This window comes from Gallinula chloropus, assembly GCF_964237585.1.
Source record: "Gallinula chloropus genome assembly, chromosome: 4".
NCBI classification, from domain to species: Eukaryota; Metazoa; Chordata; class Aves; order Gruiformes; family Rallidae; genus Gallinula; species Gallinula chloropus.
In genome coordinates, this window is record NC_140088.1 from 23,132,669 (window position 1) to 23,155,644 (window position 22,976).

Below are 22,976 nucleotides of genomic sequence, written 5' to 3' on the forward strand. Positions count from 1 at the left end.
CGAGGTGGCCTTTAAAGTTTGGATGTGGTGTTGGGCACCGTTGCTGCAGGGTGGCTGTGTCAGAACCCCATGACCCCAGGGAGGTGCAAGATGGGGCACACTGTGGCCCTGCCAGCTGGTTACCATGCAAGAGGGCAATTGGGCTCCTCACGCTCATTTGCTTATCGTTTGCCTTGTGCGCAGCCGAGGTTGGGCGCTGTTGATGAAAACAAGCAGGAGGCAGAGCCCGAAGTTTGGCAGCGCCTCATCGTGCTTCACAGGAGCCAGCTCCAGCCCCTGAGAGGAAGAAAGGAAGCAATTCTCAACCTTAACAATGTTAACAAATAAGAAAGAATCTCTGATAAGTTTTTTTAATTAGTTCTGCCAGAGTGTAAATAAACTGACACCCCTCTGCCTCCCCTCCCCTTTCCTCCCCCTGGCAGCGTAGGAGTGGTTTCACAAAGCTGCTGTGTTGAAAAGCAAAAGGCGGCCCTACTGCCAGCTTCCTGGGGTGCCTCAGCAGCCCTCTCTGCTTTGGTTTCATTTCATTTTGGGGATGGTTTTTCTTTTGTACATGTGTTTTTGTAAAGAAGGTGGCAGGCTTGCTGGGATTACCTGCGCAGCCCAGGGTGGCTCTCAAGGAGGGAGTGGTGTCAGCTGACTGGACCACACATACACGAGTGCCCATCATGGAACAGAAGGGGTCCCCGCATGTTTCACAGCAGCACCCAAGATGGTGGGGGTATCCATGGGCAGTACCTATGGATCTCACCTGCTTCATGACACAGGGGGCTGGTAAGGGAAAAGCTTTTCTGTGCTGCAAATTTGTCCCAAAACCGTGGGGTGGCCAGTGGTGAGGCAATGCTCCCTGTGAGAGGGAGCGTTGTTGGTACCTGATGCTGGTGCAGTAGGCAGTCCCAGCTCACTCTGGGCACGTGGTGGGATGCCAGCTGCTCCCCTGTCCCACTCTTGGTAGGCTCCCGGACTTCCACTGCTCTCCTGAATTACCCCAATCTGACAGCAGAGCTCAGTGGCTGAACTGACCACTGTTGCAAAGAGTCCCTGGAGAGGCCAAAGGAAGCCAGAGAGCTATTTTAAAATGTAATTAAACATAACCAAGGAGAAATTGGCTTGCTCGGGGAAGGATCGCCCAGCTTATTAGCTAATACAGCCCATGGCAGCCTTCCAGGTCTAGAGCACTGCTGACTGCCCTACCAGAGAGGTGTCTAATTAAAAGGAAGAGCTTGCTCCTCATGCCATTTTCCATGCACTATGTAACTGGTTGTTTTGGGGTTTTTTTTGTGCTCGTGTGTGGTGCAGTTGGGGCGCAATGGGGACAAAGGGCAAGAGCCAGAGGGAAGGTGGAAGTGAAAGTCTGACATGTCTGTAGTCAGAAAAGATGGAGTGAAGGAGGCGAGTTTTCTTGTGCAACACTGGAAGTTTGTCAGCTGTCCCCTGGAGTCTGCAAAGTGTGTGCAAAAATGTTCGACTCTTTTATGAGAGATGACTGTGGAAGGCCGTGGTAGCAGTTTGTGGTTGCATCCTGATGTGATGAGGAGGGTGGCTGTTTACCGCACTTAACGTGTTTAAATGGGGAACGGAAGGGCTGATCGTTGACATGGTGTGGCGTGGCTTCAGAATGACTACCTAGACTCACAAAGCAACAGCATTCTGTTTTGGGTGTAGGTTTGCAGGGGGTGCTGTTTAAATGCCATTTGTGATTGTAGCTAGCAGGCTGTGCTGCTGCGGTGTGCGGGCTTTGGTTTGGTTGTTGGTCTCCCTGGGAGTCACAGAGAGCCATGCAAACAGCATCTTCATCAGCTGACTTTGGCTTTGGTATCCTGGGGTGATGTATAGGCAAGTGGATTTATTTCTATGTGAGTTGGACCCTGCAGCTATTTAATGCCTGTCTTTGAAGGGCAAGGGAGAGATTTTTGTAGTAGACTCAGTACCGGGACCCAAGTTTTACCGCTTGATGGCTCTGGGATGTGTTTCTGGGCTCTCTGTCAAGTGAATGCTGTCCTACCATTGCCTGTGAAACATCTTCTTGAAGCCTCTGCATGCAGAGCGTTATTGAAGAGGTGGGTGCCTGACTTCAGTTAATGGGCTGGGCTGGGCTGCAGGGAGTGTCGCTGGCAGCCAGAGGGGATATTGCCCTGTTTTCCTGAGGTTATTCTTCTGTCAACCCCTGTAATGCTTATCTCCTGCAAAAGCATTAACCCACGTACAGCGCCTTGAGAAACACTTTGATCCTGTACTGTGCAAGTGCCTTCCACTGTATTATTTAAAAGGGAAATCAGTCGTATTACTGTTGTAGTTAAATGCTTAAGTATGGGGCCAAATTCATTTTAAAGTGATATCTGGAATTGTTTTCCTCTCTGCCAAGGGTGGTTAAACCCTTCTGGTAGATGTCAGTGTTCTACGTGCAGCAGAGATCAGGCTGTGGGGAGTGGGGAGCAGCCTGAGGACTTGGTGCTACCCATTGGAGGACCCTGCTTCTGGAGTTTGGTGCCGGATTCCTGCTCTTCTCACATGCATCAGGCTTTATTTGGCCTCTGCTCCTCTGGGAGTGCTCCTCTGGAGCTTGTTTTGAAAAGCCCCACAGTGTTGTGGGGCTGGTAACTATAGGCACTGGTGGAGAATTTCGTCCCGTCCAGCAGCTCTATTAATAGCTGCTGCTGGGAGTGGGCTGCAGGCTGCCTTCCTCCACCTTCCTGCCTGCGGGGCACAGGGCTCCTCGCAACCCCCCTGCTTCAGCAACTTCTGCACAGGGCCTTGCCAGCAAACTTTCAGCCTGGTGTCTGGTGGCCACTGAGCATGGCGATGGCTGCAGAAGGCGATGGCCGGACCTTGCCTACACCTTCGAAAGGAGTCCTTGCTGCAGCTTCCTAGTGCTTGTGCCAGGCTTGGCGGCGAAGTGTTTATGTTGTGTGACTGTCAAACTGCAACCACATTTGTCTCATTTAAATCACTTCCCCACTGACACCCGGAGTGCCTTGTAGCAGTCCTGGCATGCTAGCGCTTTAGGGCTTCCTACAGTCCACCCTGACAAGCGGCATGGGGACAATCTGTAGCGCTTCTCACTTCAGAATTTTCAGTGAATTTTTGGCTTGAGTCCTACCGTCGTAACATGAAGACCATTACGGCATCAAATCAAATTTCCCAGGTTCGTGGGCTGCTGTTTGGCTGTCAGGCCCCCGCTGCACCCCGCGATGTTTCAACACTTCTGCGGGTCACAGCTACTTGTGGCAGCAGAGCAATTCACCCGCTTTCCAGGAAGGCGGGGTGTGGGCAGGCCTGGCACTGCTCAAGCACGTCTGTCTGCCACCAGCAGTCCCACATCCCTCTTCTGACCACCTTGCTCTTTGAGGTGGGAGCGAAAAGCCTGCAAGGGCCTAGCGCACATCTTGCGAGGGATTGTCCTGCCTTTCAGTCAGCATTTCCGTCTGGTTCTGAGTCACTAGCTCCTCGCTTCATCCCCCCCCACCCTGTGCTAGGTGCAGCAACAAAGTGGTTTCATTATTTACACCATACATAATGGAGAATACGATACCTGTTGCTCCACCTAGAGACTTAACAAATGACCCAGGAGCAAAACATTCACCCCCCAAAATTAGCAATTCATTCCTGGCTGTATGGAGGGGCTTCTTGCACGGCAAGATGCTTCAGCTTTTGGCCGGCTGTTTCATCCTGCTGCAAACTGGTTCCTCGCACCTAGAAAGACAGGATCTGGTTTTATTCCAACTTGGCTGCTTTCAAGACCGTGCTGGAGAGGAGCCGTGGGTAGCCCCTGTTGGGCTCCCTGCGTGGGATCCAGATGCTGTCCCCTCAAAGGGCTCGGCTTCCAGGCAGTGTAAGGGAAGCAGGAAAATCTGTTAAAAATCTCTAATCATCTGTCTGAAGCATAAACCAGCTAAAATGCATTAAGCTTTCTTGGCAGTATCCCGCTTCTTGTTTGGTTTGTATCTGTGGTATTTCACGGGCATTGTGATGTGGGCTCTGCCAGTGGCATTCCTGCAGCAAGGCAGGACAGTCTCCTGGCGTTTGAGCTTGTGTGGGTTGGGAAGTGGTGTCTTGACTGCAGGAAGTGTCGCTGCTAAAAATAAGGCATTGGGAAACTGCTGGCACCTCCACTTCCCTCCTCAGACGGCTTGAGCTGCAGGATGTCTGCTTTGCTTTCACGTGCCTGACAAGCCACCCTATAGCCAGGACTACTTCCTCTTCGTCCTCCACTTCATTGCCAGGAAACCTATTTTGGAGAGGGGTGGAGGCAAGGGAGGAGGAGAAGGGCTGGAAGGGAGTGTGGACTGATGCATGTCCTGGCATCTGCGAGTGTCTGGGGAGCAACAGGTAGAGATGGGAGCAGCAGGGTCACTCCTTGCACCACTGAATCATAGGAATTTCTTAGGGAGGGGAGGAGAGACTGAGCTGTAAAAGATGGACTTGTTCCCTTGCCCTCCGGATGGATCTGGGAGATTTTAGGGCAAATGGTGCAGCTGGGGAAGGGGAGAGCTCCATTATGTGCACAGTGGATGGGACAGCAAACTGGGGCTGCACAGCTGCTGTTGTTGTGATGCTCAGATGGTGGTACCCCATCCCATGGAGTACCACCCCATCGCTTTTCAGAGGGCTGTATTTTTGCTTCCCTAGGCAGCATCTGATGAGGGCTTCCCTTGGCTGTGTCAAGCGGGAATGGCATCCCCGCAAAAAGCAAGCCTTGGGGAGGCAGGATCCAGCTGGAAAAATCTGGCTGTCTGTGGAATAAGCAATAAATCTCTGGAAGCTGGAAAATAGCAGTAAAGAGGAAACGCTGGAGTCTGACGCGCCACCTCTGCCGTGCCAGTGGGGTTGCAATTTCCAGGGCCATCGCCATCCTGGGCTGCACTAGTGATGCAGCAGTGATCCTGTGCCCTGGACTGGGTGCCCTTCTATGCTCACAGTGAAGGGGTAGTAAAGATGGAGGAGGTGTAATTTTCATAGAGGCGTAGTTTTCTTTTGGGATTTGGGCAGTATGTTTCTGGGATTTCAAATGAAAAAAAGTCATACAAAGAAAGGCAGCAGGATAAGAGCTTGAAACATTCCAGAGCAAAGGAAAGTGCAAGTCTGAAAAAGTAGCCAAAAAAGTTAGTAACACTTAAAACTCTGGAAAGTTGGAGTCCGAGCAGTTGCTTGTTTCAGCCACGTCCACCTCTGCAGGCGCCTTCAGGGGCATGGCCAGCAGGGCAGGTCTGCTCCTCGGTGCAGATCTAAGCGATGCAGTGCTGGCGTGGCTGAAGCTGCAGCCTTTAGATTATTGGCCCAGAATTTTCAGTGGAGAGCTGTGCTGGGCTCTGGGGGTATATCAGCAACGGGTGATGGCCCCAGACACTAAGATGTTGCTGCCTGACTAGCTGGGCAAGCACAGAGTGATGAGGTAACCTGCACGAGCTCATGGATACCTCTGGCGGGGGGACACGGATATTTAATGTATGATGATGGCAGCCTGGAGACCAGCATGTGATGCTGCCATTGATGACTGGAGTCCTTCTGGCTCCCATGTCATCAGCGATTGTAGGACAGGGAGGGAAGAAAATAACCAGCTTGTGTCTGGAACAAGTAGTCGTGTTGCAAATGAGATTATCCTGAGCAAGGTGGTGCAGTGGAAGGCAGGGTTACTCTTGTGAGCTCATGAGGTTCTCTCCCTCTTGTCTTTGTTTTGGGAAGAAAGATGCCCTAATTGTGTTCTGCGCTTCTTGGTGGTGGAAGGATGTATGGCTTTCATGGAAAGAGTTACTCATTGTAGCCTAAACCCTGTTCTCATTAGTAAGCAAACATTGCTTTCTTTTAAGAAATCCAGCCGCCATTGGATTAAAACTTCTTTTCAGAGGTCCTCTGTGCTCTGTTACAAAAGGGAGTGGAGTCGGGCAGTGCGGGATGCGTGGGGTGTTCCTGGGGCGTATTTGGGCTGAAACTGGGAACATCTGGAGATGGTTCAGCTGGCTGCTGTACGCAGACCTCACTGCTGCTGTGGCTTTGATGAGTTGGAAAAGGCTCTATCCCTTTAGCCGATGCTCCCAAGTGATTAAGAAATATTTTGAGGATAGCTTGCAGCCTGCTGTTGGTTCTGTCTCAGGCGTTTTGGGGCAAATTAGATAGGAAAGCAGCTGCTGGTCATCACACTGGTGTCTCCCCAGCCTTGCTGTGGGTAGCAGGGGGAAAGATCTTTACTTTAAGCACTCTTAAATTTGGGAGCATTCTCCTGAGAAGATTAAACATGGGTTTCGTTACGTCCTCTGACAATAAATGAGCCATGCCAGGCTGGATTTGGGTAACATTCCGCAAAGTCATAAGTTGCATTATTTGGAGCTGGGTTGGAGCACTGACCAGCTTTCATGATGCTTCTCTGTTAGCCAAGCATTTGGAGAACCTTGGGCTCTCCCAGGTACAGGGAGGACGAGGGACAGTGTCAGTGGGGAAGCTGTACTGGTTGCTGTGCTGTTAAAAACTGGTTAGTTTGGGGGTCAAATTGGGGAGGGGCTTATAAAAGCTTCTCTCCCTCTCTGGGGAGCTGTTGGGAGATTTTCTCCTTCTAGGAAGTGGAAAGCCCCAAGGTCAGTTTGTCCTGTGAGTTCTGCACAAGTCGTGTGGGTTTGCCCAAGCTTCGGTGGCACCCCTGTAAAAGCATCAGGGCTGAGACTTGTGGCAGCACAAAATGCCAGCTGACCTCCAGAGGGGCAAAGCCGGACTCCTGCCCCTACAGCTGGTCTTCCAAATCCCAGTCCTCATGCACTCTCCAAGGCTCTGCCGCGCTTCTTGCACGAGTAGGGACTTTGGACTTCTGCTGAACAAATGCAGGTTTGGTTGGGTTATGTTCTTTTTTAAATGTGACCTTTGTGGTGACTCCCATGCTCGGAGCTGACCTGACTTGGACCCTTTTGAAAAGCAGGGTGGTTTTACCTCTGTACTTTTTGGTAGTTCTCTTCCTTTTTTATAGACAAATAGCTTCAGGGATTTAGGAGACTCAAAACTTAAATCAGTATTTGAATAGATGCTTCCAGCGTTTTGTAGATGTGATGCTAAATGCTTTTTTTGGTGTTTGAGGGTTTTTTTTTCTTTTTAACATGACTGCTTATTTCCCCACCCCGCACCTCCCTCTTCTCCCATGGTTTTAAATGGAAGGGTGGTGGTGGTGTCACAGAGAACATAGCAAGTCTTTCTGGAAATACTCTGGTTCAAGTTCCTCTCAGTAATGCCTTCCCTGCTGTAGTGTCCCCCATCCACTCCTGTCCTCTGCTGCCATTCTCCACTGCTCCCTGGAAGAGAAAACAGTAAGGAAGTCATTTATGTCAAGATGACACAAAGTGTAATGACCATTCCAGTGGTAAGCTGGGCTGATACTCGGGGCAGAACACCTCTTCCCACGTATGAAGTATGTTTTTATCCTTGCCCCTAGGGCTCTGTCACATACAACTGCTTGCACATGTGTGTGCATGAGCGCTCTGTTCTTCCACAGGACAAGAAGTGTGGCCAAGGCAGCGGTTTCAGCCTTGTTGGCTCACAGAGCTGCTCCAGAGCTGCTCAGCTCCATTGAACATCTTCGTGGTGGCCTCCAAAAGTGGCATGGTTGTGCTGTGGCCTGAACTGAGGCTTTGCTCTGCTTCAATCCCTGTATTAGGGTATTAAGGAAAGCTGTATGTGCCAGAGGATCAGCATAACATGGTCTCAGCTCACAGTCTGCCCATGGGGACCTGCGTTCAGGCTTCTCTGTCAGGTTGTGAAATTAAACAGTGAACTGAGCAGTGGAAGTGATGGCCACAAGGGTTCCCGTGCTCCTGGGACACCTCCGAAGAAAACTCAATATTAATCAAAGCAATGCTGTGAGGTCAGCCAGTGTGAATCCTTGTCTGTCTCCTACTGATGTGGGACTTCCCCAAGACCTGGGACGGGGGAGGTATATGGAGCAACGGGATGCAACACAGAGATGCTACTGGAAGTGTTACTGAGTCCCACTGAGTGTGGTTTCTTAGGTATCTTTCTTCCTAAACACTGTGCTAAATGTTGAGGTGTTGATATTGTGAAGAGTGTGTTTTAGAGGGGTCAGAGGCATTTAGGATCCCCTGTGAGCAGGCATGGCAGCAGTTCAAAGCCATAGTGTCTCTGCCCTTTAACTGCATTGCTGCAGTTTTACTGCCTTTTGGTGCTGTGTCGGTTGGACACGTCATCCCAAGGCGGACCAGACTTTGAGGGTGCAGAAAGCACTGTCCCACTAGGTGTGCTCCAACTGGAAGCCTGATCCTGGATGTGAAGTAATGTATACACAAGACTGGGGGCAGAGGGAAAGTGATGCTCCCCTCGCTTTCTGAGCCACTCTCCTCTTCCTTCCTACCCAGTTCTCAGCAGATTAGACAAAACCCTTAACCCTGTTTGTACATCACAGAGAAATGAAATGGGGTGGTGGCAGCCTGTTGGGAAAGGAGAGTGGTCGGGGCTGATCCTGCCTTCCATTGAAAAACTCTTAAAAGCCTCAGTCGCACATCTCGTGCTGCTTGGGTGAAGCTGAGCCTTCCGCCTTAATAGGAAAGAAATCGCCAGCAAGGACTGGAAAGGGCTTTGCACGTCCCCAGAGTTGATGGGTCTTCTTGTAAAGCAGGGGAGAATTGTGTGACTCAAGTGGCACGGGGTGTAAAGAACACTGCAGACGTGGGACGGTGGTTGGGAAGGGTGTTCTTGTATGTGAACAAAGTGCATGAGAGTTTGCAGAAAGGTGAAGAGCAAGCCGTCTGCCCCTGCCTGAAAATGGCCGCGCTGGGTGGTGCGGCCGGAGCAGTGGGTAACACCTGCTTCCCTCTGCTTTCTCCCCAGCTGGCCGGAGGCATCATCCTGGGAGTGGCCTTGTGGCTCCGGCATGACTCGCAGACAACCAACATCCTCTACCTGCAGCTGGGGGACAAGCAGGCCCCCAACACCTTCTATGTCGGTAAGTAGCTCTGGGGGATGCTGCGTGGGTGTCATGCCCTGGGAGGGGGATGGCAGCGTGCCCGAAAGCGGGGAGGAAAGCTCTGGGTGAGCAGCAAGGAGGTCAGACTAAAAATACCTCCTGCTCCCCATGTGCTCCCCAAAATCACTCCTGTCATGCCAGTCAAAGCTTTCTTTGCCTGTTGGCCATGGCCCACGTGCAGAATCCAAAGTCACGGCAGCTAAAAGCGTGAAAGGACGTGTTAGGGGGTAGTGGGTTTTCTCCAGTGCTATTTTCTGCTGCAGTCCCCCATCTCTCCCCCCCCCTGCTGCTGGAGTACGTTTTTGGGAAGGGGGGGAGGTCTTCTTGGAAGCGTGTCTTGTTTCCTGTCCAAAGGGATGTAAAAGTAGCCGACAGAGCGGCTGGCAGTGGAAGGTGAAGTTTGGCAAGCTTGTGACTTGTGTTCCCAGGAGGGGCAGGTGGAGCCTCTGTGTGTAACAGTTAAGCTTAGCATGTTTTTTATTAATCTGACAGCACATGGGCTTGCTGTGAGATCAACCCCCCTATTTTTGCCCTATTCCCCAGCAATCCCCTGTGGATGCAGGGAGTGGCTTGCAGGAAGGGCTGGCTTGGAGTGCAGGCTACCAGGGCGAGGACCCATCTCATCCAGTGTCCTCTTCTCACCTGTGCCTGAAATTACTTTCTGGGAGGGGTTTTCCTTTGGTTTTCCCTGCTCGCCCACGAAACAGCATCCCTGAGTCCTCTCCCTGTCTGTGCAGTAGATGCTTGCTCTGTAAATAGTGGTGGGTTTTCCTCCTTTGCTGTCTTCCCCCTCACACCCAGAGCTGCATTCAGAGCAATTCTGCGTTGTAGGCTTTCAATTTTAAAAAGAGAAATGGGACCTCTTAAGAAATTAAACTCTCTCCAGGAACCATCCCAAACACCTCTTTCCTGCTGGGGGCTGACAACGGATGTCTCCCTGGTTAACAAATTTCTCCTAAAACCGGAGTGACCTGGAGAGCGAGGACCCAGTGCTTCCCTCTCTTTCACCCCTTTCCGTTTTGTCCTTGTCCTCAGCCTTTGCTGTTTAGAAGACAATGGGGAGCGGACTGCAGGTCTCCCCACCACGCTGGCTTTCTGACGCTCATGATTTGAGGCTGGCTGTCTTTTTAAAGTTATATTCAGCAACCGATCGGCCTGGATTCCTTCTGGCAGCTGTAATTTCCATGCAGTAATAATAGCAGAGCATTTCTTTCAGCTGCTGCCTCTCCCAGCCAGCCCTCTGGAGTCTGAAGGCTGGGATTTCTTTTTGCTTTTCCTTTTTTCCACTTTTTTATTTAGTTTTGTTTTCCCTCCACAATTGATACTCCCTTCTTTTTCTCCTCTGGCATCCAACATACGCATGATGTTCTTTCTTTGGGAGCTTCTGGAGCTGTTTGGTTTTTTTTTTTTGTTGGTTCCCCCCTCCCCCTACAAACTGCTTTTGGTGTGGGGTGCTGGCCCTGGCATCTGTCAGGAGGCTTTCAAAGGCCAGACAAGCTTTGCTGTGGTGCTGTAGGACAGGGGGAGGCAATAAAAACTGTCAGAGGCAGAAGACTTGCACCATGATGTTTGTACTCAGTGATGAGGAGGAATGGAGAAAGTGGTGGTTTTGTGTCTCCTAGTTTGTGTCCTTTCCCCTGTCCCAAAGTTAAAGCTGATTTGTTAAGCCATTTTTCCCAGCATGTCTGTGCTACAGGAGAGGAAAGATAGCGCAGCCAGTCAGTGGGTTGGATTTGATGGCAGTGGGGAAGTGGGAGGAGGAGGATGTGGGGACCAGGGCAGCTACCAGGATAGCTCTCTTTGGGGAGAGATTTTCACCATGGTGAGCTGATGGTGCCCAAGTCTCTTGGTTGCAGCCCCCATTCACGGATTGGGCTTCCTTCCTCTCCCATGCAGAGTTTGCTGCTGGCGAAGGGGGGAGCTGCTGGGGAAGGAAATGGTCCAGTTACACACTGGAGTAGGAGGAGAGGAGCAGCCCTTGCTCTAAGCTTCCCCTGCAGCTGGATGGTCGCAGGCAGCCACTCCTGCAACCCCTGCAGGCACAGGACTCACCTGTCCAGCCCATGAGGAGGGAGCTCCTGGGCTTGGGGTTTCCTGCAAGCAGTACCACCACCCCCTCGCCCCGGCACTTTGGCATTGCATCCAACGAGTTGTTTCGTGGGGCTGTCTTGGGAGGGTATGAAACGAGCTCTTGTTTGTGGGCTTTTCCTCAGCGTGGCTCCTAAACCATCTGATCCCCTAACCACTTGTTGCAGTCTTGGCTTTTGGCACTTCCATGTTGGCTGTGGCGCCAACGCTTCAGCACATGGCAAGTTAACTGCTTCAGCACTGTAAAGACCAAGCAGAAACAGGAATGGGGATAGCTGGAGCACCGTCATTCAGTGCTTTTGTGACTACAAGGGAAAACATGCATTTATTTGTAGGTGCAAAACTAAAATCCTCCTTGCCTCTTGCACTGGCTTAACTCTGTGTCTGGAGGATGAAATGTTGAAAGGTCAGGAAACATCCCGTCAAGATAGGTAGAGGCACAGATAAGTTGGGTGCTAACAGCCAGTTACCTTGGATATTTATTGACTCTGCACTGAAGCACCACTTTTAGGAAGAACAAAACTGTGATTCAAGGAGTTATGAGAACCTGTGGGAAAAGGCTGAGCTGGTCTGTCTCTGCGGACACCAGTACAAACTTGAGCATTCTGATCTCTCTGTAGTAAGTTGGTGCTGTGGTATCACTGACTTTGAGAGCCCCTGGGGATCCTGAAGAGGGAAGTGACCCTGGATTGATTTACTGCTTTTGCCTTGTCTCGGTGGGATGGTAGTGAAGATAGGACAGGGTAATGTCAGGATCCCCATCTTTCAAGGATTTGGTTGTGTGATGCCAGAGATAGCCGCTGCAGGTGAAATTATTTCAGGAGGGTGGGGACAAAAGCCACGGTTCTCGTTTGCCTTAAATCACCACCCCTGGATTTCACATTTCCCCCTGGCTTGGCTGCCGGTGTGCTGGGAGCATTGTCAGGTGCTCATCCCTGCTGCCTGCCCTTCCCTTGCTTTCCTGAAGCTGCCCAGCCAGGAGCGGAGCGTGGTGGCCGGGCGGTCTCCGCTTCACTCTCGCCCTCCAGATCCAAAATAGGAAATGTGCATCCAGCTGCTCACAGTGAGGGACAGGGCGACATGACCTGTGGCTCTAATTAGCTCGGCCCTGGGAGTGGGGCCAGCGGGGAGGAAGAGTGCAAAGGCACCTGGAGCTGGGGTGCGGTTTTCCATGTAGCTTTGGAGTGGAGGGAGGTTGGTTTGGATTCTGTTTAGGGTTTTTTGTGGTTTATTAGTAAATCCTCTGGTGGGCAGTGTCCCTTCCCCAGGGTGCAGTGGCATCAGGACCCCTTGGGAGGGGTGTAAGGATCTGGACAGGCATACAGTGGTGGGTTAAACCGAGCCACCAAGGCTGCCGCTGACACGCCCTTTCCCCGCATCCCCAACAGATGCAACAGGTTTTGATTTCATTATTTGTGTGGGGGTTTTGTTATCATGGATTTTTTTTTCCTTTGGCAACTAGGCTGATGATTGTGGATCCACTCCCCAAGCAGACCAGGCAGCAAAGCCTAGGGTGTGGGGGAGGGGGGTATGTGGAGGGGGTAGGGGGTGGCTGGGGGCAGCAATGGATTTGGGCTAATTTTAACGTTAATAGCATGCCTGTGAAGCAGTGTGCTGCAGTAGTGCTGGAGGGGAGACTGGCTAATGGGAACGCAGGCTCTCTAACGAGGTGAATCACAGACTTTTCTCCGTCCTGTTCCGTACAAATACAATCCAGGATAATGATTTCTGCCCTGGAAATGAGTTCAAGCTGCTTTTCAAGCAGACGGGGCTGGAAGAAATGGGCCAGAAAGCACAGGGATGCTTTGAAGTCTTTCTCACAAACGCATGAACATTTGAGTTGAACTGCAGTCGTATCTGCACGCTTGTCCTTGAAGTCGGCACAGTGGCCCTTGCTGGCAACCTCCTGTGGGTGTCCTCAGGAATTTTGGAAGTATTGTCATAAGGCTTTGCTGGCCTCAGGGGGGGTCAGACCCTCATGGAGAGGAGGGACTGCAGAGCAGCAGCATATATGTGGGTAGGGATCAGGGCACCTGCCTGAGCTTCTCTCGGGCTTGCCTGCTGCCCCTGCAGCACGTGAAGATACTTCAGTCCCTCTTACCATGGGTCCCAGATGTGGCCATCAGTGCAGAGCATTCCAGCACATCATCCAGACAGACTGGCATTGGCTAAGCAGTCATGGAGGAGCCTGCCCTTCTATGCCTAACAGCAGGTTTTGTCTTAATTAGCCTTCTCAGGACTGCCTTGGATAAACCACAGTGATGTCCAGGGATTCAGAAGTGTGGGCTTGTTGCGCAGAGCTCTGGTGTGGTGCAAAGGCTCTGGAAGCCAGGAGTGCTACAATGAGTATGGACCTGCCATGAGCAATGGGGAGGCCTTGGTTTCTCTTCATGCTCCCATCTTTGTCCCCACCCCTACAGGAATACTAGGCATCTCTCAAAGGCAGTGTCAGCTTCTGTATATGGTGGGGTTAGACTCAACAGCAAATCCTTGGCAAAGCTTGTTCTGAAAGGGCTAGAGAAGAGCCCAGGAACCCTGGGCTCCAGGTCCTGGAATAAACTCTAGCGGGTTTTTTCCCGCCTTGGTGTGAGGCACTACAGCGATCTCAGAGGATGCACACAGCATCAGCGCTTTTAAAAATAATAGTTTTGAGGAAAAACACTTTGTCGATACTGGCTTGCACAATATAGCTGACAATGCAAACCATCCTCTGTGTGTGTATTCTTATCGTGGAATTCAATTTATTTTAGAAAAGCAACTTGTGTTTCATTGTAATTCAGTCTACCTTCATGGCAACCCTCTGGGACTCATTTACTCTGCAGACTCAAATTGGTTATGAATTAAGGCTCTAAACTGGTGCCTTTGGATTATTTGGGATTCAGATCTACCCAACTACCAATAGTGTAGTTGTCCTCCTCTGTCCCCTCCTGTTGGCTGTGCCATGGGGACCTGTGCCCAAGGTGGTTTCTTGCTCTTCAGAGCCGTTTAAACCTGTAGCTTCGACAGCTTTCCTTTGAAGGCCTGAAGGCCTGACACGTGTTTACACATGCAAAGTTCACAAGAAATCCTTGGGTGAGATTTGAGCTCTGTGGGTGGTCAGGGAGACCCCAGGGCACTTACTGATCTCTAGAAGTATTGTAGGCTGAGGCAAAAGAGAATGAGCCAGCGTGTCCAGCCTGGGTCTCCTGTGCTGCGTCACCATTGTCTGTCCCAGTCCTGCAGACACGCAGTAGGCCTCCACCCTGCTCTGGAGGGCATGTTGATGTTACAAAACTAAAGCCTCCTTCCAGCATCTCTGGGGTAGGCAGAAAAGAAGAAATCTGAACGTAGCATCTCTGCATGGAGTCTGTTTGGGTACGGGTGTGCCGACAAGGACATTGTTTGGGGTTTTCTCCACCTCCTCTTTGCTTTTCTGACAGAGGTGTGTCCTTTGCTTCCTTCTTGCCTTGTTCTTGCAGACAAGGGCAAGCATGTACAGCCTTTTATCTCCCCATGTGAGCCATGCAGCCCCAGGAGAGCGCTCCATGCTTTGCGACACTGTTGCTCCATCTGGAAGTCATTAGCAGCTGCGGAGCAGCAATGTTTTTCTTGGGAAAGGGGGGCTGGAGAGGAACAGAGGGGCTTCCCAGTTGTCGTCTTCCAGCAAAACCCTCTGATTTTCTACCCCCTCTCTTCCACTCCACTTCCAAAAAAGCACTGATGGGCCAATTCCACTGAGCAGTTAGACAAAAATGTCCAGGAGACCCTCCCTTGCTGGCTGGGGCAGCCACCACTTTCCCGCTCCCAACCCATCCTGGAGGGACTTTCCATTCCCTGCCTGTATCTTGTGCTTCTTTGTGGCTTGGGGATGTCATGGTCAGGAGTTCTTCCTACAGAGAGGGTGTTCTTCCAGGCTTTGTGGTGCGGTGTAGGAAGGAATCTTTATTCTGGCAACCTCTGATGGCCCCACCCTTCCCTGCAGCAGGGCTGGTGATGAGCCCCGTCGTGTTCAGCGTCTCCAGGCCAGGACCCACAGCGGGGTAGGCACCACAGCCCGCCTGCCCTCCCTACAAGGCCTGCAAAACTCTTGGATGTGCAGCGTGTGTGTCACAACCCCCCCCCCCCCCCACCCCGAGCACCCGTCTGCTGGGACAGTAAACACAGGAATCTCTTTTCACTCTGTTCTCAGCCCCTTTTTAAAGCACATCCCACGGGGGGCAGGGGGCAGGCATGGTGTGGGGAGCTGTCTGAGCTTCCTGGGAAGCCTGGTGTGGTGCTACAGGGTTTGGTTGGTTTGGGGTTTTGTGGGTTTTTTTGTCTTTTGGAAACATTGCTGTGGTGACCTAGGGGAAGAGACTGGCTTCCATTAGCTTAAAGAGTTAAAGCTGCTGGGAAAGGAGCGAAATGGGGGAGAGGTAGGGTGCTGCCCGGGAGTGCCCATGCCTGGAACTGCACGGCATCTCTGATGGGGATGGTGGGGCACAGGGGGAGGGCTGGCTAGGGATGGACCACTCCCTGCTTGTTTTAGAGGGACTCTGCTGTGCATGTTCCTCCTTTTATTTTTCATTATTTCTATTTTTTAAAGTTTGTTTTTTCTAATTTTTTTTTTTACTTTTTTTTTTAAACTTCTCCACAGGGAGAGGACATGGGGTTCACAACCCTGCAGGCACCACTATGTATGCTGCTTTAATGCCAGAGGAAGTACTGATGCTGAATACTTCCTTTTTATCTCCCTTCCCTGCTCCCAGGACTGGGCATCCTGCTTCCTACCTGGTCCTGAGGCAGAGGGCCCTCCGTCCTGTATCACCTGCGTGAGCTGCGCTCTTGGCTGCTTTTTCTTTTCCCCCCAACACCATCTAGAGAGACATGCTCAGTGACTGCCCATCTCCTGAGCCTGACGTTCAGGGGCTTTCCATCGGGCTACAGCTTTAGGAGGTTGCTACAGCTACTGCACGTGCCGTGATTGTGTTGGGGAATGGGGATAATGTTTGGTCCATTGCTGCTTCTTTTTCTGATGTATTCCATCCTGATGCTCTGAGTAAAGAGATCTGGTCGTGGTTGCTGTGCTCTGAATTCAGACAGGACGCTGAATCTCTCTGCAACGAGGAGCCGAAACTAAAACTGGCTAGTGTCTTTCCTGAAGCTTTCCGTTTGAAGGCTTCATCTGAAAAGGAAGACGGAGGACTCCAGGCAGTCTTGACAGCACCCACCCCTACGTGTCCTACTGTGCCTTCCCCAGCTCCAAGCTACAGGTCCTGAGGCTCACAGCTCACTTCTGTAGGCGGCTGGTTACACACTTGGCAGCTTTGGCAATCGTGTTTACTATTGCCTTATCCGGAGAATTGTGTCGTAGGGTTAGAAATCACTCTGTGACGCTGCTTAGGGATGTGGAGGCGTGTTGGTACTAAGATTTTGCTCGCAGTACCTGTTGCTGCAGCTCTGGCTGTTCCTCAAGTTATCTCCCCCTGTCTGTAGGCACTATGGTTTGCATTTTATACCTCTTTGATTCCATTTTTTTAATGGCAAACAGCATTTCTTGTTTGAAAACCCCTGGGAGAGCAGCAGTACAAACAAGCTGAGATGTGGCATGTGAAAGGCAGATGGAGCCTTGCTTACGTGGAAATGTCCCGCTTCGGGCGGAGCCCTGAAGTAGTGGATGCTGCTCCAGGGAAGAGTTTCTCACTCAGGACAGGCTAGCAGGAGTTAATTCCAGCTCTGATCCTTAGATGGTGAGGAAGCTTGGGCTGGGGGAAGTCTCCCCTGGCTTTAAGACATAATGTGCCATTCAGGATGGGGATGACAGGTGCCTCGCTCACAGATGTGGAGCCCCAGACCACGGCTGTCATCCTTGCTGTCTGCCAGGAATGAAAGCTAAGATGTGTCCGGCTGTGTTCTGGGAAAAGGGCTTGGTTGTTCCCATCTGGGCTGTGACTGCTGTGGAACAGCCCCTCAGCTGCCTGGCACCCTGGCTGGAGGCAGAGACCCACGCCTGGCCCCTCAGGGTGGGTGTTGGAAAGCAGGCACCATCCAAAGTGTGTGGTTGGGCGCTTTGGTTGTCTTTGCTTTTGCAGCCTTCAGCATGGTATTTCTGTGGAGAAATGCTGCTAGCGCTCATTGTACGAGACTCCGTTGTTGCATTGAATATTTTGTGCTTGTTTTCAAATAAGCTCCGGGGCAGAGTCCTGCTCTGTTGCCTCCCAGGAGGCTGCAGGGCTCTGGCCCTCGCTAGCATAAGGCGACTCCGTAACGGCCACTTGTTTGTGCTGAGGAATGAAGCTGGCCTTTATCCCAAAAGCCTTCCAGGGTTTTTGTGATTTTCAGAGTTCAGGCCGGTCATTGCCAGCGCTCTCCCCTGCCTGGTTGTGCTTTCCTGCTGCTCCCACCCCACTGGTTGCATCCACTGAGCTCCGGTCAGGAAACAGCATTCAGTGCACATCATCCTCTCTTCCCTCCTTTTCACCTTGCCGTTTGCTTGCTTGACAGCGGCACTGGCTCTGGGGAGGAGTTGGCAAAGCACAAGTGGGTAGAGAAGCACGAAGCTGGGACCTTGCTCATCTGTCCAAGGTCTTCACAGCCTTGTCTGGGGTGGGAGTTCAGCAGGTCGGACTTGGTTTTGGACTTTTTTTTTTTTCAAGGCTGCACAAATCCCAGCAAGAAGGAAGTACAGAGGCCTCTGGAAGACCTCTATAAATTGGCAAATGTCTCTGTTCCTTTTTAGTTTCTTCCATCAGCTGAGGTTCTCACTGGGCTTTTATCTCTTAGGTTTCAGAGCAAATCTTTCCGAGCTGCCAGCAGCTCTTTATGTTCTTCTGATGATCTCAATATAAGAAAGACTTTTTAAAATTTTTACAGTGAGAACAATCATTCACTGGAACAAGCTCCACAGGGTCATGGTAGAGCGCCCATTGCTGGAGGATTTGAGGTGTAATTGGACAGGGTGCTGGATAGTATCATGTAGGCTCCATTTCTCACAAAAGCTTATACCAGATGATCTTTTAAGGTCCCTTCCAGCCTGGGCTGCTCTGTGATTCTGTGATCTCCTGCCTAAATTTGTTCAGCCTGGAAGTTTTCTGCAGTGTTTAATTTGAAGAATTTGAGAATAAAATCTTCTGACCATCTGTGGGAGTGACTTGGTCATTGGGATCCCTGCAGCATCATTCTGCTTGGTCTCCAGATGGGCTACATCTGCTTATTACCCATCAACCAAGGTGATTAGCACAATTGGTGACTTTGTAGATGTTGAGATGACTTGCCCCCAGCCCAGTTCCATCTCTCCTAACATAGGAGAAGTGAGAAGCTGCCGCAGACAGGGATGAGGAAGTTGATTTTCCCAGAAGGACTTGTAATGAAGGCTCTCCCGTGGAGCCACCTAAGGCTATAAGATGGAAAAAAATGATGTGGTTTGGGTTGAAAACCTAAACCAGCAGCATCACTGGTACAAGCCGGAGTGATGAGTGCTGGTACTTGGGTGTTAGCAGGTTCTGGTGACAGAGAGAGTGTTTTTTGAGAGACCCCTACTGATACGTTTTTCTCCTTGAAACAGCAGTTATGTAGCTCTCTGGAGCTTGGCAGGCATCCAGCAGACAACCTTCCCTTTGCAGGATGTGCTCCTGCCTTCCCGTCACCTCCAGTCCCTTTGGGGCCCCTCTTCCCGTGCACACCCTATCCCGCAGCTCGCCACGCTGGCTCTCCACCCGCTGACACCACTGGTCCCTCCAGTCCGTGCCATCTCCAACTGCTTGGATAAAATCACCTAATACTAGGTCAGACAGGCCCGCCACACTTTAACTGCTGGCCCGTCCTTTCCAAGAAACTCTCCTGCAGGGTTTCTTCTGCTTGTCTTTCCCTTCCCTTTGCACCTTCAAGCGGGGACGTGACCTGTCCCCTCTTCAGGGGCTTCAGCAGCCCAACTGCCATTTGGGTTTTTCTGGCCACGGGATGCTGCTGAAGCCCCTTTGATACCCATCAGGGGTTCAACTCCTGGGGTGTGGGGGGGTTGGGTTTTTTTTTCTTCCCCTCCTTCTGCTGGCAATGTTGTCGTGAGGATGTTGGTGTCACCGGCCACAAAGATCGTCAGGTTTTGTGACGAGGGTCTTCCTGCAGGGTCAGCATGCTCCATTGTGCCGGCGCTTCCCCTGCAGCTGGCTTCCTCCCTCCTGTGACACCTAAATATAGCAGGAGGCATTGTGTGAGCGTGGTGCTGGTGAGAAACCCATCCAGAGGGTCCCAGCGCTGGGCTGTTGGGGCCGCGTTTCCATTGCCACCTCTCGCCGAGTTGGCCCTTGCATTGTTTGGGTGCTGGTGACTTTTGTTGTAGAGAGGGAAGAAGCAGGAGCTGAAGTTGACCCTTTTCCAAGTTTGACTTACCCCTAAGGGGATTTTAAACAAGTGGAGGCTGTTGTTATGTATCTGGGGTTTTTTAGAGAAGGGTTTGCCTTGGCTTAGCTCTGCTCTCAGCTCATACCCTTTACACTTTGTGCTTTAATTATCAGAAGATTGTTTAAAAGCTACAAAGATAAGAAAAACCTTAAACATGTCGACCATGTACAGGCAGATTTAATCTCGAGCTGTGTTTATACTTCAGTGCTGTATCTAAAGGAGAGTTGACAGGCTGATTAATAACTATAAAAACATTTTGACTCTGAGCAAAAGAAAACATTTAATTGCAGTGATACGTCTCCCAAGCGCTAGCATGATTCACTGTATTGCTGTTACTTCTGGGATGCCCCACATATGATTATTCTTTTTTTCTTCTTTGGTGTCGGTTAGAAATGGTGACTGTGGTCTTGTCTCATTTGTAATTATTTATTTGATTATCTTGTGTCAAACTGCTTTCGAGTGGAAGCTAAGATACGCTTATTAAAATGGTAGAACCACAACACTTGAAAATATTAGTTAACCAAAACTGCGCTGAACATACGGCATGTGCCAGGAGAAAGCTCTGGGGTTTGGAAAAGGAGACTGAGCTCTACCATTTTGGCCAAGTCATCCCTGTGGTCTCACCAATCTCATGGTTGGTGAGGCAATGGTGATTACTAGCAGCAGCAGACCTGAGCCTTGAGCCACGCTCTTGTTTCCTGGATGAAAAAAAACCCTTCCATTCCTCTGTTTTCTGTGCCCTCCTAATACCTAGTTTCCAAGCTTTGAACTAGCTATGGAGTAAGTTGACTGTACAGATTTAAAAAGTTGAAGTAAAACATGCGTTCTTCTCCGTAGAAGAACCTGTAACAAACAAAAGACAGATTGTATTGAATGGGACACTTAAGCAGTGCTTTTCCCTCAGTTTTGTGGCCTGTCCATCTTTAAAATGTTAGCTGGGTAAATACTCTTATGATGTTCAATATAAATAAACCATATGCCTTATTGTTTATTTAAAAATATGCGCTCACTAATCATTTTCATGTCCTTTGCTTAAATATTTCAAACAGAATGCATGCCATGGGAAGCCCTGCAGTGCAGCTTGAGGGCACTGTAAAGCCTTTGCCTTGCCTGCTGCGTCCCGTTGTCGCTCAAGTTCTCTGCTCTCACTTTGGGGGTGATGGGGTTTTTAAAGTTCTGCTGTTAGCAGCTTCAGTTGCTTTGAGATCTGACTCATGTAAGTTCTACTATACCTGCTGCCACCTCTACTTGTATCTCCTAGGCCTTAATTATGTGTACTGTAATTAGCCGCTCTGGGAGCCAGCACATGTGGCCAGGCACTGCCACGCTGCCGCACGAAGCTCTGTGGTAGCATGCTCACCTCTGTCTCTTTCCCTTGCAGGAATCTACATCCTGATCGCAGTCGGAGCTGTCATGATGTTCGTGGGATTCCTGGGATGCTACGGCGCTATTCAGGAGTCTCAGTGCCTTCTGGGAACGGTGAGAGACACAAAGCTTTGGATGCTGCTTGGCACCGTGAGGCCCCTCCCGGGCAGCGTGCGTGCATCCATGCCTGGAGACTTCTGCAATGAATGGGGCCGGGAGGACGCTTGAGCACGTAGGTGGGAAGTAGCTGGGCCTCTGCACGGAGCAAGGCAGCAATGTTTGGCTGTGGGCATTGCTGCCACACCTGCTGGAGCTCTGGCTGAGCAGGCAGGCATGCTGCAAGTTCCAGCTTCTGCTCGGCTGCAGGACGGAGGCTGAAGGCAGCAGCACAGCAGAAGAGGTGTGAACAGGAGGATTCTGGGAGATTCATCTTCTCTGTTATATGTGCAATTCCCCCTGCTTTTATTCCCCCAGTATCTGGCCGTCTTACCAAACACCACTAAACCCTTTTTCTTACCTGATGTCCCCTTCAGCTCCCCCTTTTGCTCTGTTTCAAAGCTGCCTGTGGCGATTCCAGTTCTTTTAAGGAATCATTTACTATTTTTATCTGTTTGGGCAAGGAAACAGCAAGATTTCCCACAATAACTTAGCAAGGACATCTAGGTACATCCTGGAAAATCCATTACTGAAGTGCTACAGGCGTCCTTGATGTGAGGCAGCAGCTCAGGATTCCTGGCACGGGATGAGCTTAATTATATAAACTGTAGCCACACCAAAAGCCTTTGCCTTGGGGGTAAGGGAGACCCATTTATTTAAAGCAAGTCCTCACATGTGGTTCAGCTTTAAACTCAGTGCAAAAAAAAAAAAAAAAAAGAAATAGAGAGGGGGTAAAACATCACAAAAAGAAATACTGGAAGAAATACTGGAAGGGCTTTGCAGCGCTTGGCTTCCGCGGGCTGGAAGGAAGAATCTTGGTGGTGGTTCAGTGACTCACGGGTGTGGATTCAGCTGGGACAGAGGAAATGGAGCCGCTTTCCCTCGCTCCCGCAGATGGTTTCGTGTCTAGGTGCTTGTTCCCCAGTAAGAAGGGGGTGCTTCTCACCAGCTTTTGTAAAGCACTTCTGAATGTCGGTGGATGAGAGCTTCTGGCTGTCAGTAGGAGTTTGCGGGCATTAACACTGCTGCTGAGAAAAGGAGGAGCTGGTGCTATGACGGGGGGTTGTCGTGGTGAGGTCTGGCAGCTTCGGATTATTTTGGGGTTTTGTTAACACAAGCGATTACAGAACGTGAATTACTCCTCACTGCCTCTTGAATTTTGAAAGAGGATTAGAAGGGCACATGGTACAAGGTACCTGAGCCCTGACAGGGAAACCGGCTGCTGTGGCTGAAATTAGCAGCTCTAGCTGCCATGTGCTGCTCGTGTTTGATCACACCTTGGCTTGCCAAGAGCAGGCTGGAAACACTTCATGATGCCGCTTCCCGCAGGCCAAGGCTTCCACCTGTGCTCCAAGGACATTTCCAGGCAGCATTCCTCAGGGTGTTGCAGGGAAGCAGACGCTCTCCCCTTTCCTGCAGCCAGCTGATGGAGTGGCTATGGGCATACTGCAAAAGGGGAAAGTACCAGAAAGCTCCATGCTATCAAAATCCCGTGTCAGAAGCTGGAAGCTGAACAGCAAGGTGTGAGGAAGCCAGGAGACAACCGCTTCGCTTGGAGCAGAGTTTGTTCCCCAGGAGGCATGTCTGGCCACCTGGCCAGGAACATCATTGTGTTTCCATAGCATCAAGCTTCATCTCTAGTGTTTTGCAGCCAGTTTACAGAACTGTCTGCAGGAAGTGGTACCTTCATACCTGGGATAAATGAGCCATCCTTTGCTGGAGGGTAACCTCTGCAAGAGTGAGCCCTAGTGCTTAACCAGAGAATTACGTTGGCATTGTGCCCATAGTTTAGGGCAATGTCATTCCTTGGTGGGGGGATGTGGGGCCCAATCCCCCAAAGACGTTCTTGGAAAATCAGGGATAGATAGGTGTTTAAATAGCCTTTGGTTGTTCATGGATGTCGGAAGTCCTTTCCTGCTGTCTGGTCAATAGTCCTGTTTCCATTCTGGTGATAGACCTTTGCTCTTGCACATGAGAGACAGGTCATGGCATTTGTTGTTGAAGAAGACGCCCTGAATGTGTCTGGAACAGAGACTGCCCAGGAGCCAGGGGC

At 50.8% G+C, this 22,976-nt stretch overlaps 1 protein-coding gene across 1 annotated transcript in view; it reads left to right on the forward strand.

Annotated features, from left to right (window-relative positions):
• The window catches only part of CD81 (CD81 molecule), a 31,418-nt gene that overhangs the window by 2,389 nt on the left and 6,053 nt on the right, over nucleotides 1-22,976 (forward strand). Inside the window, exons 2-3 of the mRNA XM_084264198.1 lie at nucleotides 8,821-8,935; nucleotides 20,784-20,881. Of these exons, the coding sequence (XP_084120324.1) occupies nucleotides 8,821-8,935; nucleotides 20,784-20,881 (213 nt within the window). The remainder of the gene's footprint in view (nucleotides 1-8,820; nucleotides 8,936-20,783; nucleotides 20,882-22,976) is intronic.